The sequence below is a fragment of the Aspergillus japonicus genome (genome assembly GCF_003184785.1).
Source record: "Aspergillus japonicus CBS 114.51 unplaced genomic scaffold BO86scaffold_3, whole genome shotgun sequence".
NCBI lineage: Eukaryota > Fungi > Ascomycota > Eurotiomycetes > Eurotiales > Aspergillaceae > Aspergillus > Aspergillus japonicus.
In genome coordinates this window covers 276,439-292,094 of record NW_020291640.1, presented here as the reverse complement: position 1 = coordinate 292,094, position 15,656 = coordinate 276,439, and the positions used below count along the sequence as shown (strand labels likewise).

Sequence of the window (15,656 nt, the reverse complement as noted above, 5' to 3'; positions counted from 1 at the left end):
TCGTATAAAATGCAATCCCGATAAGCGGTGCCAAGAGCGGCAATCGGCAATCTTATCAGACAGTCTTCTATCAATTTCGCCCTTTCCGCCATCCGCCATCCGTCATCCTCCCATCAACAACTTGAATGTTTGGTCCCCCTGGCCAGCCATGGCCATTTCCGAACTGCGGTCCCACAAGAACCCGACCGCGATCACCGTCGCGCAGTTCGTGAACGCCTTCCAGCGAATATGGCGCGACTCGAGGATGGGCGGGGGCCCGCGAGCGCAGGATCCCCGTGCCCGGTTCCCCTCGCGACTGGGTGCGTTCTTCCCCAGCCCCTACCCAACTCGGGAAAACCACACTCATAGCATACAGGCCTCGCCGTCAGCGGCGGCGCCGACAGCATGGCGCTCGCCTACCTCTGCCGCGAATGGGAGAAATCCAGCAGCAGCAGCAGCAGCAGCAGCAGCACCTCCTCCTCCTCCAACACAAGCGGTAGCACCACCACCAGCAGCGGAGCTAACGATCCCAGCACGATCCCGCCGGGAATAAACCTAACAGCCTTCATCATCGACCACGGCGCGCGCGCGGAGAGCGCCCACGAAGCCGCCACCGTCGCAACCTGGCTCGCCGCCCTGGGCATCACGACCCGCATCCTCCCGCTCGACTGGTCCGCCCTGACCACCACCCCGCACACGCTGCCGGCGTTCGAGACGCACGCGCGCCGCCTCCGCTTCCAGGCCCTGGGCCGCGCCTGCCGCGCCGCGCGCATCGACGCCCTCCTGACGGGCCACCACCGCGACGACGCCGTCGAGACGACCCTGTGGCGGCTGTGCACGGGCGCGCGCGGCGCCGGCGGGCTCGCGGGCATCCCGGCCTGCGCGGGGGTGCCCGAGTGTCATGGGGTGTTTGGGGTGTGTGGGAGTCGCGGGGTGGTGGGGGTGAGGTCTTCGTATCCGACCCGGGTGGATGCGGGCCTGCAGCACCAGCACCAGCAGCCGCAGCCGCAGCCGCAGCCGCAGCATCTCCAGGCGGCAATGGCAGCAATGGCAACCGGAACCCTCCCAATCATCCGCCCGCTCCTCGGCTTCCCCAAATCCGATCTGCTGGCCACCTGCGCCGTCCATGGGGTGCCGTTCGTCGCCGACCCGACGAATTTCGATCCGACGCTGACGCCCCGCAATGCGATTCGGCGGTTGTTGGCCCAGGACCAATTGCCGCGGGCGTTGCGGGCGGAGAGGGTGGTGGGGTTGATGGGGGCGAGTCAGCGGCTCCTGAGACGGGCGGAGCAGGCGGCGGAGCGGGTGCTGGGGTCGTGTCGCGTCGGGGGGTTCGTGCCGGAGACGGGGGTGCTGGGGGTGCGGTTTGCTGTTTCTTCTGAGGGTGAGGGGGATTCTGTCGATCAAGGGGGAATGCGTGGCATCCAGATCCAGGCCCGCGCGCTCCGCCGCATCACGGAGCTCGTCGCCCCGTTCCCGGATCACCATTTCCCGCTGCGCGCGTTCGAGGCGTTCGTGGCGAGGGTGTTTCAGCAGCCGCCGCAGGAGCAGGAGCCGGAGCAGTCGTTCACGCTAGGCGGCGTCCTGTTCCAGCCTTGGTCGTTGCCCCCGACAAAGAAGGGCGAGGAGAGTACGAGTCTATTCCAGAGCCCTGCTGCAGCTCACACCCACGGATCGGATACCCAGGAATTTAGCAGCAACAGCAACAGCAACAGCAACAGCACCCAGAAAACATGGCTCCTCTCCCGCCAACCGTACATGAAGAACCGGCTCCCGGAGTTGAACATCCACCTCGACTGCACGGAGGGATCTGTTTTGCCGAAGCACGAGCAGGAGCAGAAGCAAGACCAACCCCAAGACCAAAGCCAAGACCAAGACCAAGACCCAGACCCAGACCAAGAACAATGGCACCTCTGGGACAACAGATACTGGTTCCGCCTAGGCTGGACCAGCAGCAGCACCACCACCACCAAGCAATCACAATCACAACCATTACCCTCCAACCCCAACCCCAACCAAACAATCCACCTCCGCATCCGCCCCCTCCACAAATCAGACCTCACCCGCCTCCGCCAGACGGAAGCACAACCCGAGAGCCAGACCGAGCGTGCTGGCGATAGCGATAGCGATAGCGATAGCGATAATGCTAGTGCACACGCCACCACGAACCAGAAGCGAGAAATCACAGACCCCAAGGCCCTCACCCGCCTCCTGGCGCAGGTCAGTCCCGGCCGCATCCGCTTTACGGTGCCGGTGTTAGTGCTGGTGCGGCGGCGGCGGCAGCAGCAGCAGCAGCAGCAGCAGCAGCAACGGGGGAAAGCAGAACGGGGGGTACTTGCAGAAGCAGAAGCAGAAGCAGAGACAGAGGAAGAAATCCCCCTCGCGCTCCCCACGCTGGATCTGTGGCTTCCTTCTTCGCGCCCTGTCAGACAGGACCTAGAATGGCTGGGTGGGGGTGAGCAGAGCTTGAGCTGGGAATGGCGGTATAAGATGGTGGATCGGAACACGCTGAGGCTGATGGGTTGGGAGGAGGAGGAGTAGTCACTTCACCTGCTACTGTACTGTACTGTACATACTGTATATCATGTTCACACAGTCAATCTAATCGAACCTACTAACTGACTACCAACTACCAGTTCCCCCCCCCCCCGGCAATATCAAGATATCATGCTCCGTTGGTGACACACATCTCTTCAACCACAGAAGCTGATCCACCTACATATACAATGCACAAGAAGTTCTCTGATTGATTAACCAGCAGTATTGAAAGTTAGACCCGTAGGCTATACACTCCGTGACCATGCGACCCAAGAACCCCATCTTCCCCAAAAATCAGACCCGCCATTGCCCCCATAGCCAAAGGAAACACGGATGCTATGCCCCATCCAATAAAAGAATGCCTATAGACACACACAAAGAAAAGATCAAAGGAAAGACCCGTCAATGCAACAACGAAGAGTCAGGCAATTGGCCTGGTGTAGTCCTCAAACTCACTCACTCGCCTTCAGCAAGGCAACGGCCGCCTGCTGCGCGCGCAACCCACCCACCTCACGCTTCAGTCGGAAATTCTCCTTCTTCAGGCGACCAATCTCCTCCAGCGCGGTCGACAGCTGCGATTTCAGCGACTCTTCCCCGTTCCCCGTCCGCACGTCCTTGGCGATCTTCTCCAGCTCCGTGTTGAACCGATCATACAGAGCCTCGTTCTCGGCGCTGGCCTCCCGGTAGAGCTCGTCCAGCTTCTTGGCCCGGCGCTCGCTCACCACCAACGATGACTCCAGGTCCCTCTCGATCGAGGCAGTCCGGCCATGCATCTCCTCCGAGAACGTCTCGAATCTCGTCTCGAGGCTACGAACCCTGGAAGCCAGCGCGGCGTTGGCGCTCGAAGGGGCAAACGGCTCGTCAAGCGAGTGAAGCTTGCTATCTCCCTTGTACGGCGTCGGGTTCAGTCTCAATGCATTGAGCTCCGCGCCAATCAGCTCGAGCTCATCCTTCAATCCCAAGGACGCGATATTTTGAGCCTTCTTTTCACTATTCAAACGATCCCGGAGCTGCAGATTGTTAGAATAATACCACACACCAGATAAGAATAAGCTCACCTTCTGTGGACTTTGCAGACGTAGTTTCGGCGTCTTTTGCGAGCCTAGCGTCGGCTGTAAGCGTCTCGCGTCCGAGCCATTGATCTGCATCGGTCGCTCCTTCAAGCCAGGCGCTCTGGAAGAGGGGATGCTGGTTGCCCGCGACCGCCTCTTGATATCCGGGGGAGGAGATCCCGTTGCGTCGGCCTTCTTTCTCGGGGCTCGGTCGGTTTGCGGTAATTTGGGATCGATATTCTCCTTGCGACTGGGTGTGACGGGGCGGGTCGGCGATCGGCGGGTTGGCGACGCCAGCCGCGTGGGCGAGGCACTCTTTGCAGGGGATGTGCTGCGGACCGAGCCCGAGCCGTGACTTGTTTGCGGCCGTGTCTGGCCCGCTGGCGTCATCGTCTCCGCTCGCGGCTGGTTAGGAAGCGACGATGACGGCGTCATGGGTCTCTGTCCTTGGCTGGTAGATAAGATCGACACGTCAGATGACGCTGTGCCTGGTCTGATGTCGGACAGAGAACTCCGCCGTCTCCGCCTGATCCTTACCACCCCATTAGTAGAAATACCTCGAATGGAGGATAACGAAGAAGCCTCGTCCTGAGAGCTTCCGGGACGACGAAGATGCTCTTGTGACGTGGACGCCCCCGGGCGATCGCGGGAGCCTGGCCGCAGTAACGAAACCAGCCCCGTGTCGACGTCGATGGACTTGGACCGGAGCAGCAGTGACCCTCGTGGCGTCCCGGGCTCAGAATCGCCCGATCCTTTACTCTTGCTCAGCGTACGTAAAATGGACGATACTTTACTCTCTGTTTCCGACTTGGAGTTATCGCGGTGCAGGCTGAATCCGAAACGTTTCCGAAACGACGACGCATTGGAGTTCATCGAGCCCGCCGTCTGGGACACCGACTTGGTTTGGTCGCAATTGAGCGTCCCTTCCAGGTCGGCGCCTCCGGGAATATACTCGTCGAACAAATTATCAAAGTCATCCACGAGACGATCCAACAGGGAAATGTACTGCATCGGATCTCCCTCGACCGTCAGGACCTCTGCAAAGGCTGCCGTCAACGCACCACGATCTCCGTCATTCCCCGAGGCATCGAGAAGCTCTGCGAGCAAGCGAATCATGGAAGCGAGCGCACGGCGATTTTGGGGACTCATGTCAGCAAGAAATCGGCGGAAGCTCTCCTCGAAATCTCGCGGGAACATGCTGTCAAATTGGCTCTGCAACGAGTTCAATGAAGACGAATCGATCACGGGCCCCATGTGTTCGCGCCATGCATTAGCCATGAACGTCTCAAAAGCTACGAATAATGTATCGACCGACACCTCAGCCGCAGCCTGGATCTTGCCTGGGTCTTCCAGAAGGATATTATACAGCTCATTGACTGACGAGCGATCCACGTTGTCTCGGCCACGTAGAGAGCGCCCAACAATGTTTCCACTCCGAGATTGCAGAGCAAGAGCGAATGCGGCAAAGGTCTGCTCCAGAGCGCTGAATGGACTTTCTTGCCCCCTCGAAGGCGGCGCGCCAACCACAGAAATTTTCACCGGGCTCTCTTCTTTCCCGGGGAACGCCGAAGGTAGAGTATTGGAACGTGGAATGTTTCCTCGAGGCGGCGGCATGCGAGGGAATTCACCAAGTAGCGCTGCTGAGCTGGGCATTTTTATGCTGCCCGCGCTGTTCTCCTTGGGTTGGTGGCTACCCAGCAGACTCGACAGTAGCTTCGAGGCCGATGGCGGTCGAAATCCACGCGGGACCTTGAAGTTGGCCATGAGATGACCGGCGAGATACCGCAGGATCTCAAAGTTGGAATGCACTATCGATTCGGTCATCGTGCGGTTCTGCGGGCCATGCAGCGGGAGTAACACATTAGACACTAACTGCAGTCAGCAAACAAACACACACACAGGCATTGATTATACTCACGGCGCTTAGACAGGACTGCAACGAAGCTGTCCGCGGTCACAAGATCGGAGGATGCATGGCCCACGACGGAGTCAATGTCCACGCGAAACTGGTCCTCGCTCGACGCGGAGACCGACACAATAACCTCGAGATCGGAATTCGATAACGTTTGACTGCAGACCGCGCGGGGAGTATTGAACACCATCCGGATTTTCGATGCACTGGGTCGTTTGGCGGCCGTCTCTTCCTCCTCGAACACACATGCCAAAACCCCGAGATTGGCCACCGTCCCGGATGGGCTGCGCAGGGTCCACTTTCCATTCTCTCGCTCACTTTCCGAAAATCGACCTTCGATTTTGGCCTTCACAATCTCCTCGATGATGCGACTGGCGCGTCCTTCATACATGGACACGGGCTCCAATGCAAGCAGGTCGACGGTGGTGTTTTGATTGGGCCGCGACTTCACCGACATGGGCGCTAGGAACAGAATACGTCCACAGTTAGACTGCATGCATCGGACATTGTGCAGATCGTACACTTGGACCACCCGCAGCTCTGGTACCAGCGGAATATTGGTGGCTGCCGGAGTGGCTGATGCGGCGTTGTCTAGATCCGCCAGAAGACCGCGCGCGGTTGTTCGACCTCCCATCGCCTTAGACAACAAAACTAGGCAGTTCTTATAAATCAGCATGATCCCCGGGCTGGGCTCCTCTGCAAGATCAAGATGGTACGGCGGCGACAGCTCGTTGAAATCCACCGCTGTGATGAGACGGCCGGCTGGCAGTATGGTGGATGGCCAGCCGTCGACCAGCTCCTTCAGCCGCCGAAAACTCTGATCATGGTTGGCGGTCGAGGCGTCGTCGAGGGAGCAGATGTCTTTGATGACATCCCGCGCCTTCAGCAGTGGGCGCACGGCCGGGTGTACCAACGGCAGACTACTAGTCATTGTGTCGATGAGGAGACTATATCGGGGCAGACGCTGAACAGGCTCCATGAGAAGTGAGCGGAGTTTCTGTTCCCCCGTCTCGTATACGCGCTTGGAGAAACTGGAATTCTTATCTTTCATGAACGAGTTCAACGTCTGAGTGAAGCCGGTATGGGCCCGCATGTAGTCCGCATACGGCTCGGAGAATTGAGGGAACCAGTCCAGGAGTGCGTCTGCAAATGCCACCGCACCGATAGTGTCTTTGTCCTCCCTGGACGATGTGCGTTGCGACATGGACGATGAAAGCTCCGTATCTTCAGTCATATCTGCAATAGCGTCCTTCTCTGTCTCTTCCAAGGCTTGACGAATCACACTCAGAAAACCCATGTTGACCTGAAGGATTTCATTCAAGCACGGGGGAAACAGAGTCGCCAGATCAGCCTCGTCCGGACTCGTACTCGATGACAGGCGCAACTGGGCTTTCATTCGGTATTCCTCCGCCACCTGGCAGACAAGGGTGTATAGCTTATTGACGTAGCGCTCCTCCGTATCCACCAGCTCGCACATGGTCAATCGCAAAGCCTGTTTTTGACCGGCGGAGAATATTTTCGATTTGCTCACGTTGGTCGGCTGGGAAGGTGCGCGCTTGAGTCGGGAGGTGGGAAGGAACATGGGGGCGCCCAGGGTCTGGATGAGAGCGGTATATGGGCCATATCGGGGATCGGGGCCGTCATAGAAGTCTGCATTGCCATCATAAACATTATCATCATTAGCGGGCTCGGGCACTTTGATCGTCCCGGCAGGCAGGACGACATCGATATCGACCCAGGGCACCTTGCGCTCCTGGAAGGCGCCTCGGATGTCGCGCACTAACTCGGAGGCGTGATCAACTTTTGTCATTCGATTCGCCAAATCGGCGGCATGCATCTCGTCGAAGAGCTTGGGAACCTTGACACCTGGTTTTCCTGCGCGAGCCATGGCCTGGAGGCATTCTTTGGCTGGGTCGGACAGCTCTGCGAAGTACTTCAGCATGCTGACGGCCAGGCCGCGACTGACCTCGTCGCCTTGCTTCTCGCGGGGGAGGTGGTTGACGGCGGCGTACAGCGGGGCGGCGGGAGAGACGGTGATGCGGGGATAGCTCTGGAAGCCGGCGGGGGTCACGATATGCGCCTGGATGCGCGAGCTGCTGACGGTGGCATTTGCGGTCGCGACGGGGCCGTAGAAGACGAAGACGGAAGCAATGTAGGGGTCGGAGGCGTGGTAGAGCGACAGCTGCTCGAGCGGCAGGTCCGCGGGGGCGTTGGTGACAGTCGCCATGTTGGCGGAGATGGCAGGCGCTGCACTCGCATACAACCGCGGAGGGAGGAAGGAGCGAAATCACACCCGCTCGACAAAATTAGATTAGACACAAAAGTATAAGTCTGCAAAATGATTATAGATGATGAGGACAAGAGAAAAAAGGTTGAGACGGTTAGTCACGGAAGTTTTGGTGTTGGACGACAAGACCAGGACAGTCGGAGAGGGGAACAATTAAAGAGGGTCGATGACAAGCGAAAGATTGACCAAAGACATAATACTATTGGGTGTGGCGCAAAGGAAAAGAAACGAAGGACAGGCGTTATACAATGCGAAGGACAAGAGAAGGACACCCCTCCATGGGCAGAGGATGAGGCAAAAAGATGAAGAGAAGGAAAGAGGTAGAGTGAGAGAAAGAGAAGAAGAGGAAGAGGAAGAGGAAGAGGAAGAGGAAGGGAAGAGAGTGCGAAAGTGATGGGAGAAGAGGAGGACGAAGGACGAAGCCGGGAAGGTTGGGTGACAACTGCAGCCAGCAGTTGAAGGTGGAGAGGGGGAGGGGACGAGGGGACGAGGGGACGCGTTTCTCGGCGGGCGCAAAGCAAGAAGCCGGAGAAGTGGGCAGTGTGAAAGAAGTGGCAGTGGCAGTACAAGTGATACTAGTGGAGAGGAAGAAGAAGAAGAAGAGGGGCAGGACACAACAAGTCTAGACAGGACAAGACAAGGACACTGCAGGGGACGACGACGAGGATTGATTGATTGATTGATTGATTGATTGATTGATGATGGATGGATTGAGTGTCTCTCTCTAACAAGGCCGAGTGGCTGGCCTTCAGCTCAGCTCCGCATGGATCTGGCCGATGGACGGACTAGTGCTGATTGGGTGGGATTACAAGCGATAGTATGGAGGTTATTATTGTAGTCAATTAGTGTAGATTGTCAAGTGCTGATTGTGCTGGAAATAGGCACTTCATCCACTATCTAGAAGTGATTCTATATTGCAGAATGACTTTTGCAGTGAGTGTCCCTGACAGATCTGTATCCATGGACACGGACGCGACACGTGTAGAACCAGTAGAACCAACCCAGTGTCAACACACACACAACGGTCTAGAAAAAGTGGATAAGAGCTTGACATCATGTTCCGACTGCAGGGGTTCAACCTCTGCCTGCCCTGACTGCCCTACGCCCGGCTGAAATGGCAGCTTTGCCCGACGACGGGTTCATGACAGTTTAATTATCTAACTGGGGAGCTGGTGAGGATACGGAGTGGGCGATGGAAAAGGGAAATGGTGGAGACACCGCCTTCAGCCTGGTTGCTTTCTTCCTTCAACCATGGATGCGCCCTTGGCATCCAGACAATCTTATTTCCACCCGATTTTCGAGGAGGCTGGGAGGCTGGGAATAACTTCGTCATCCGAGCTGCGATCTGACTTGATTTAATCCATTCCGTCATCGGCTTTCGCCTGCAACACGCGTTTCGGCCCCCAACTAGGGGAGATATAGACTATTTCGAGACACAAGCTGCCATCTTTGCTGATATATTTTGGATTAGCACGTTAGTCCAGTGATGCCTGCATGGTGAGGAAGGATGGTGACGACAGGACTTGTTGAAGTGGTAATATGACAAGCGATAATTGGTATAGCAATGAGTGGGCTCTACTGTGGTCAGTAGTGTAGTGTCTGTAGTTGAGAGCGATAATTGAACTTCAATGCACAATCTGATAAGTGAAGTCACTCTCGATGTAAATTTGTAGGGTGCAGTACCTCCCTTCAATGTCTCCCCGGGGTAGCCATCACGCTAATCCCGATTGGGACGGCTGTGATCTCTCCGCCTCGGAGCAGCAGAATACTGACCAGCTGTTGAGTTCCCGCCGCCCGCATACAGTACATGCCCTTCCCTTGCTCTCTCTATCTCCATCTTCACCTCTCTCTTGCTCTCTTCTTGCTGAACTTCTTCCCCTCTGGAAGGGCCATGGTTTGACATTGCTCCTTCGCTGAGCAATCTCCTTCCGCTCTCTTTCAATCCACCTTGACATCCTCGCCCCCATCTCCTCCTCCCTGCTCCCCCCATCGCTCGTTATGTCGTCCTCAACCCTCCCCATTGCGGTCGACCCGGTCGCGCTGGTGATCACAGAATGTATCACCGTCACCTCCGCCATGCGGAAGCACACCCGCTGGGCTCATTCTTCCGTTTCGGCCATTCTAGGAGGGGGCGCTGTCTCACGAGTCTACGACCGTGATACCTCGACCCCTCCGAGTCCGCGGAATGGCAACACGCCCACGCGGCCATCCTCCCGCCTGTCCGCCGCCGACGATGACCATGTCTTAGCTAACCGATGGGGCCTGAGAGGGAAGAAGGGCAAGAGCATGCAAGATAACCCTCTAATTTCTGCCTTTACCAGATTACGGAGCGATCTCAAGGGCTGCAAAGATATCCGAACCTTCGATGCCCCCGCCTTGCTGCATCCGTTCCTCCAGGTCGTTCGTTCCTCGTCCACCTCAGCCGCAATCACCTCCCTGGCCCTGGTGGCCCTCACCAAGTTCTTCGCCTACCAGATCATCAGTCGCGACTCACCCAGGCTGCCCATGGCCATGCAGCTCCTCTCCGCCGCCATTACCCACTGCCGCTTCGAGGCCAGCGACTCCGCCGCCGATGAGATCGTCTTGCTGCGCATCCTCAAATTGATGGAAGGCATGCTGTCGCGACCGGAAGGGGACTTGCTGGGAGATGAGAGTGTCTGTGAGATGATGGAGACCGGTCTGAGTATGTGCTGTCAGGTCCGTCTATCGGAGGTCTTGCGGAGATCCGCTGAGATGGCCATGGTCAACATGTGCCAGGTCATCTTCTCCCGCTTGACTCACCTAGACGTCTCGCAAACGCTGGAAACAGACTTGGAGACCCGGGCACCCAAAAACCCGGAGCAGGCGAATCTCAAAATGGATCCTTCCGTTGATGGAGACACAGTGACTTCCCAGCACCCATCCGCCATAGGTTCGGACACAGCCATTACAGAGCGGGAACGCAGCAGTCGAGACAGTACTCCCGATCAGTCGCTGAGCGGAGCCGCCGTGACCGCTCCCCCCAATCCTCAAGATGATGATGGCGAAGATATCAAACCATATTCACTACCCTCAATCCGCGAATTGTTCCGAGTTTTGATCGATCTTTTGGACCCGCACAACCGCCAGCATACCGAGCCGATGAAGGTGATGGCCCTCCGGATCATTGACGTGGCTCTGGAGGTTGCTGGCCCGTCCATCGCAAAGCACCCGAGTCTAGCCAACCTAGCACAAGATGACTTGTGCCGCTATCTCTTCCAGCTGGTCCGCTCCGAGAATATTGCCATTCTGACGGGATCGCTCAGGGTGGCAGGCACTTTGCTACTGACTTGTCGCTCGGTGCTGAAGCTTCAGCAGGAGCTTTATCTGTCGTACTTGGTCGCCTGTCTCCATCCCAAGGTCGAAATACCCAAGGAGCCAGGAATCAACCCGGCTCTGTACGATGGGGTACCCCAAAGGCCCAAGTTGGTGAAGCCCTCTCCTTCGCAATCGAACAGCGGGCGGTCGACTCCGGTCCCTGTGAAAGACCGCCAGAAGCTCGGTCTCGAAGGAGGCTCTCGGAAGCCGGAAACCCGCGAGGCGATGGTGGAGAGTATCGGCGTGCTGGCACGGATCCCAAGTTTTATGGTGGAGTTGTTTATCAACTACGACTGCGATATTGATCGCGCGGACCTCTGCGAGGACATGATTGGGTTGCTTTCTCGGAGTGCGTTTCCCGATTCAGCCACCTGGAGCACGACCAATGTGCCACCTCTGTGCTTGGATGCTCTTCTGAGCTATGTCCAATTTATCTACGATCGCTTAGACGAGGAGTTCCCGTCAGAGGGCTTTCCATCGAAGGATGAACTTCACCATCAGCGTCGGACCAAGAAGATCATTATCAAAGGAGCTCAGAAATTCAACGAGGACCCCAAGGCTGGAGTCGCTTACCTCGCCTCTCAGGGAATCATCGAAAACCCCGACGATCCGGTCCTCGTCGCTCGTTTCTTGAAAGGGACCACTCGATTGTCAAAGAAGGTTCTGGGCGAATTCATCTCCAAACGTTCGAACGAAAAACTGCTTGATGCTTTTGTCGATCTCTTCGATTTCTCCGGCCAGAGCGTGGTCGATGCTCTCCGCGATCTCCTGGGCGCGTTCCGCCTGCCCGGTGAATCGCCGCTGATTGAGCGCATCGTTACTACCTTTACAGACAAGTACATGCAGAAGGCTCGGCCCACCGAAATTGCGGACAAGGATGCCCTCTTCGTGCTGACTTATGGTATTATTATGCTGAACACTGATTTATACAATACGAATATTAGATCGCAGAATCGCATGTCCTGCACGGATTTCTCTCGAAATCTGCGGGGTGTCAACGCAGGCCAGGACTTTGCGCCAGAGTTCCTGCAAGGCGTCTATGACTCTATCAAGCAGAATGAGATTATCCTGCCTGAGGAGCATGATAACCAGCATGCATTCGATTATGCATGGCGGGAGCTACTGCTGAAGTCCTCTTCGGCCGGCGAGCTTGTGGTGGGCGAGACGAATATCTATGATGCGGAGATGTTCGAAGCTACCTGGAAACCCGTGATTGCGACTCTGTCGTACGTCTTCATGTCTGCCTCGGACGATGCCGTCTATTCTCGCGTGGTGACGGGCTTCGACCAGTGTGCACAGATTGCTGCCCGCTATGGTCTGACGGCCGCCTTGGACCGCATTGTCTTCTGTTTGGCTTCGATCAGCACTCTAGCCACGGAGAATCCCCCCAGCACCACCCTCAACACCGAGGTGCAGGCTGGAGAGAAGAGTGTGATGGTCAGCGAATTGGCCGTCAAATTTGGACGCGACTTCCGAGCTCAATTGGCCGCGGTGGTTCTCTTCCGAGTTCTCGCGGGCAATGAGGCTACGGTTCAAGAGGGCTGGACCCATGTAATCCGCATTCTCAACAACCTTTTCATCAACGCTCTTATTCCCCCCTTCGCTTCTACTCTCAACGCGGAGCTCGAGTTGTCGCCGATCCCGCTGCAGAACCCCTCGCAAGTCGTGGAGCGCGACGGACGAGGCGCTGAGACAGGCCTGCTGTCTGCGTTCACCTCATATCTGTCCAGCTACGCAGCGGATGAGCCTCCCGAGCCGTCGGATGAGGAGCTGGACAACACGTTGTGCACGGTTGATTGCATCTCAGCGTGCTCCATCGATGAAATTCTGGCCAACATCAAGTAAGTCAGATACACATACATTTGTGGTTTTTGTGTACTAACGGTTCAGGACCCTTCCCTTGGAGACGGTTACGATGCTGGTGGAAGCCCTTTTGGATCAACTCCCTGAAGAAAGCGCCCCGGCCGTTATCGTTGTTAAGTCGGAGCGCCCGGCAGCTGGACCCAGGGCGGCCAACGGCAGAGCCAATGCCAGCAAGCCCAAGTACGATCCGGGCATGCTCTACCTCTTGGAGTTGGCCACCGTCCTCACTCTCCGTGACCCCAAGACATTGGAAAGCCTTGGGGAGAGGCTTTTGACCTCTCTACAAGCTTTTGTCCGAGATGCCCGGAACATCCACTCCTTGGCGCTGTCACGGATCATTTACTACCTCATGAACCTGCTGCGCTTGAGCTATGTACGGCCCCCTCTGCTATCATTTATCATAAGTGTCTGACAGATTATAGGACCAGCCTTATATGCGTGTGCCGGTGATTCTCCATGGGATTTCTGGCTTTGACCAGGACATTTTGGAAAGCATCGCCATTCCTGTAGTCAAGAGCCTTTCACGATGCATGTCTGATGCGGAGGCTCTGCGGAACGAGGTCTCCGCCTCGCCGGACTTCTGGTCTATTTTGCAGAGGCTGCACCAGCACCAGGAAGCGGCTCCGTTGGTGTTCAACCTGCTCCAGACTATTGTAGAGTCGAACCCACCGATTGTCACGGCTGACAACTACGAGTCTGCCGTCAGCCTGGCGAACGACTTCATCAGCGCTGGCAGTGTGGGCTACATTGAAGAGCGACAGAGGGATGCCCACGGCCGACGCAAGGCTGTCAAGCATCCGAGATCTAGTATCGAGAACGAGGTGGTTGCGAGGGGAGTCAAGGCCATCAACTTTGTCTTCCACCTGACCCACCGCATCCCGGCGCTCATCAAGCAGTCGCACCTGGAAGAGAACGAAGGTATGTAGCCAACTCCATCAGTCGAAATCACCAATTGACACAAACCAGCCTGGTCAGCCTACTGGTCTCCGATCTTCCAGTCTCTGACAGCCCAATGCATCAATCCCTGCCGCGACATCCGCCACCACGCCGTCTCGACCCTCCAACGCACCCTCCTGTCCCTCCAGATCAGCGCCACCGACGAGAAGGAATGGACCGCGATCTTCGACCAGGTGCTCTTCCCTCTGATCCTGCGCCTCCTGAAACCCGAAGTCTACCACTCGGATCCCGTGGGGATGGGCCAAACGCGCGTGCAGGTGGCCACACTGGTGTGCAAGATCTTCCTGCGGTATCTGGACCAGCTGCCCAACTGGGACGGGATGCTCGACCTCTGGCTGCGGATTCTGGATATATTGGATCGGATGATGAACAGCGGCCAGGGCGACAGTCTGGTATGTTCTTTTTTTGTGGCCAGCTCAGAACAAGACTAACATCCCCACAGCAAGAAGCCATCCCCGAGAGTCTCAAGAATATTCTCCTCGTCATGGCCGACGGCGGATACCTCGTGCCGCCGTCCCAGGACGACACCAAACAGAAGATCTGGAACGAGACCAAGAAGCGCCTCGACCGCTTCCTGCCCGACCTGTTCCAGGAGATTTTCCCGCCGCAGGATGAAACCAAGCCCGCCGCGTCGGCGCCTGTCTCGGCGGTGCTGTCGCCGTCGCCGTCGCCCCAGCCAGAGACAACAGTTGAGCCCGAGGCGGAACCCGAGGCGGAAGCCGCGAACGACGAGCCCGAGGTTGCTGAGCCTGCGACCACCATCGAAGACCCCGAACCTGCACCTCCCAGCAAGGAGGCGCCCTTGCCCGTCGACAAGGGCAAGAAGGCCGATTAGAACGGCAACGCCGAGCACGGCTTATAACTCCGTCCATGACTTGACGCTAGACAGCCTGCAGACGTGCTGTAGACCTTCTGTTTCTGTCGGGGAATAACCAATCCAACCCGCCAGTCGATTTGTCTTCCACTGCGGCCTAGCGTCGAGTAGGTATATAGCTTCGGGCATTCCATCAGCGTGAGTGTATTATTTTCTGTGGGCGGTTGTGGCCCGTGTGGGGACGCGACGTGACGCGATGGGAACCGGTATTGGTAGTGGTAGTGGTTTTTGTCTATGTGTGCATACTCCTGTAAATATAATCGATCTTCGTCACCCCCTAATAGATCTAATTCTGTTGAAGCTGTGTGTGGTGGATGCATGCATGCATGCATTATGTATGTACCTCCCAGTAGCTGTAGGGTTCGATACCGGACCTCGTCGATAAGATACGATACCCACACTAAACACGCAAAACCCTCTCTTTCTCTGTCCTATGCCTTTAGCATGGAAGACCTTGTCTACAACTGGTGTAGGAGATGGATCAAATGCCAATGGTTAGATAGAAAGATGGATAGAGAGATAGAGGTGCTGCGACCTTCTGTGTCCAACTTCGTTCGATCTCTCAGATCAGGCTCAAGATTTTCGCAGTGGAGTTAAGTATATGCGTATACATGCATACATCCTACTACCTTATTCAGAAGTGTGATCCTTCTTTTTTCCACATGTGGTTGGTAATGGATGCACTACCCTCTTTCTCTTCGGGGTGTGTGCTGCTGGATCCGGTCACCTTCGAGCTCTGTGTTGATATCTTGGGGAAGTTTGGTGGGCCAAGCCCGGCATCGCTATCTAGATGCATGAGATCAGATCCCTTTCCGCGTGTTGGTAGACCAATGATCCAAGCAAAGAACGAGTTTCCAG

At 56.6% G+C, this 15,656-nt stretch overlaps 4 protein-coding genes across 4 annotated transcripts; 3 read left to right on the top strand and 1 right to left on the bottom strand.

Annotated features, from left to right (window-relative positions):
* Positions 1 to 148: 148 nt before the first annotated feature.
* On the top strand, positions 149 to 2,622 carry BO86DRAFT_431829 (tRNA lysidine(34) synthetase; the record flags this gene model as incomplete). Its single annotated transcript, XM_025675775.1, has 2 exons — positions 149 to 299; positions 356 to 2,622. The coding sequence occupies 2 exons, from the start codon at positions 149 to 151 to the stop codon at positions 2,518 to 2,520; spliced, it is 2,316 nt and encodes a 771-aa protein (XP_025532347.1). The 3' UTR covers positions 2,521 to 2,622.
* A 262-nt stretch (positions 2,623 to 2,884) lies between these two features.
* Positions 2,885 to 7,821, bottom strand: BO86DRAFT_110672 (putative Rho guanyl nucleotide exchange factor). The gene is made up of 3 exons (XM_025665925.1): positions 5,488 to 7,821; positions 3,576 to 5,437; positions 2,885 to 3,527 (listed from the first exon to the last, which is right to left on the bottom strand). Exons 1-3 carry the CDS (start codon positions 7,706 to 7,708, stop codon positions 2,970 to 2,972), a joined length of 4,641 nt encoding a protein of 1,546 aa, XP_025532346.1. The 5' UTR covers positions 7,709 to 7,821; the 3' UTR covers positions 2,885 to 2,969.
* BO86DRAFT_110671 (uncharacterized protein) lies at positions 7,822 to 8,252 on the top strand. Its single transcript, XM_025665924.1, has one exon. It carries the CDS (start codon positions 7,935 to 7,937, stop codon positions 8,160 to 8,162), a length of 228 nt encoding a protein of 75 aa, XP_025532345.1. The 5' UTR covers positions 7,822 to 7,934; the 3' UTR covers positions 8,163 to 8,252.
* A 1,332-nt stretch (positions 8,253 to 9,584) lies between these two features.
* On the top strand, positions 9,585 to 15,070 carry BO86DRAFT_329369 (Sec7 domain-containing protein). Its single transcript, XM_025668677.1, has 5 exons — positions 9,585 to 12,945; positions 12,995 to 13,340; positions 13,390 to 13,885; positions 13,934 to 14,316; positions 14,367 to 15,070. Exons 1-5 carry the CDS (start codon positions 9,767 to 9,769, stop codon positions 14,757 to 14,759), a joined length of 4,797 nt encoding a protein of 1,598 aa, XP_025532344.1. The 5' UTR covers positions 9,585 to 9,766; the 3' UTR covers positions 14,760 to 15,070.
* The last annotated feature ends 586 nt before the right edge of the window (positions 15,071 to 15,656 follow it).

Excerpts from the sequence above, each read along its gene's own strand:
- BO86DRAFT_110672 (XM_025665925.1), bottom strand. The coding sequence starts at position 7,708 with ATGGCGACTGTCACCAACGCCCCCGCGGACCTGCCGCTCGAGCAGCTG. Across the intron at positions 5,438-5,487 it reads TGCAGTCCTGTCTAAGCGCC|TGTCTAATGTGTTACTCCCG; the intron begins GTGAGTATAATC and ends GACTGCAGTTAG. Across the intron at positions 3,528-3,575 it reads GTCTGCAAAGTCCACAGAAG|CTCCGGGATCGTTTGAATAG; the intron begins GTGAGCTTATTC and ends AACAATCTGCAG.
- BO86DRAFT_110671 (XM_025665924.1), top strand. The coding sequence starts at position 7,935 with ATGACAAGCGAAAGATTGACCAAAGACATAATACTATTGGGTGTGGCG.
- BO86DRAFT_329369 (XM_025668677.1), top strand. The coding sequence starts at position 9,767 with ATGTCGTCCTCAACCCTCCCCATTGCGGTCGACCCGGTCGCGCTGGTG. Across the intron at positions 12,946-12,994 it reads GAAATTCTGGCCAACATCAA|GACCCTTCCCTTGGAGACGG; the intron begins GTAAGTCAGATA and ends CTAACGGTTCAG. Across the intron at positions 14,317-14,366 it reads GCGGCCAGGGCGACAGTCTG|CAAGAAGCCATCCCCGAGAG; the intron begins GTATGTTCTTTT and ends ACATCCCCACAG.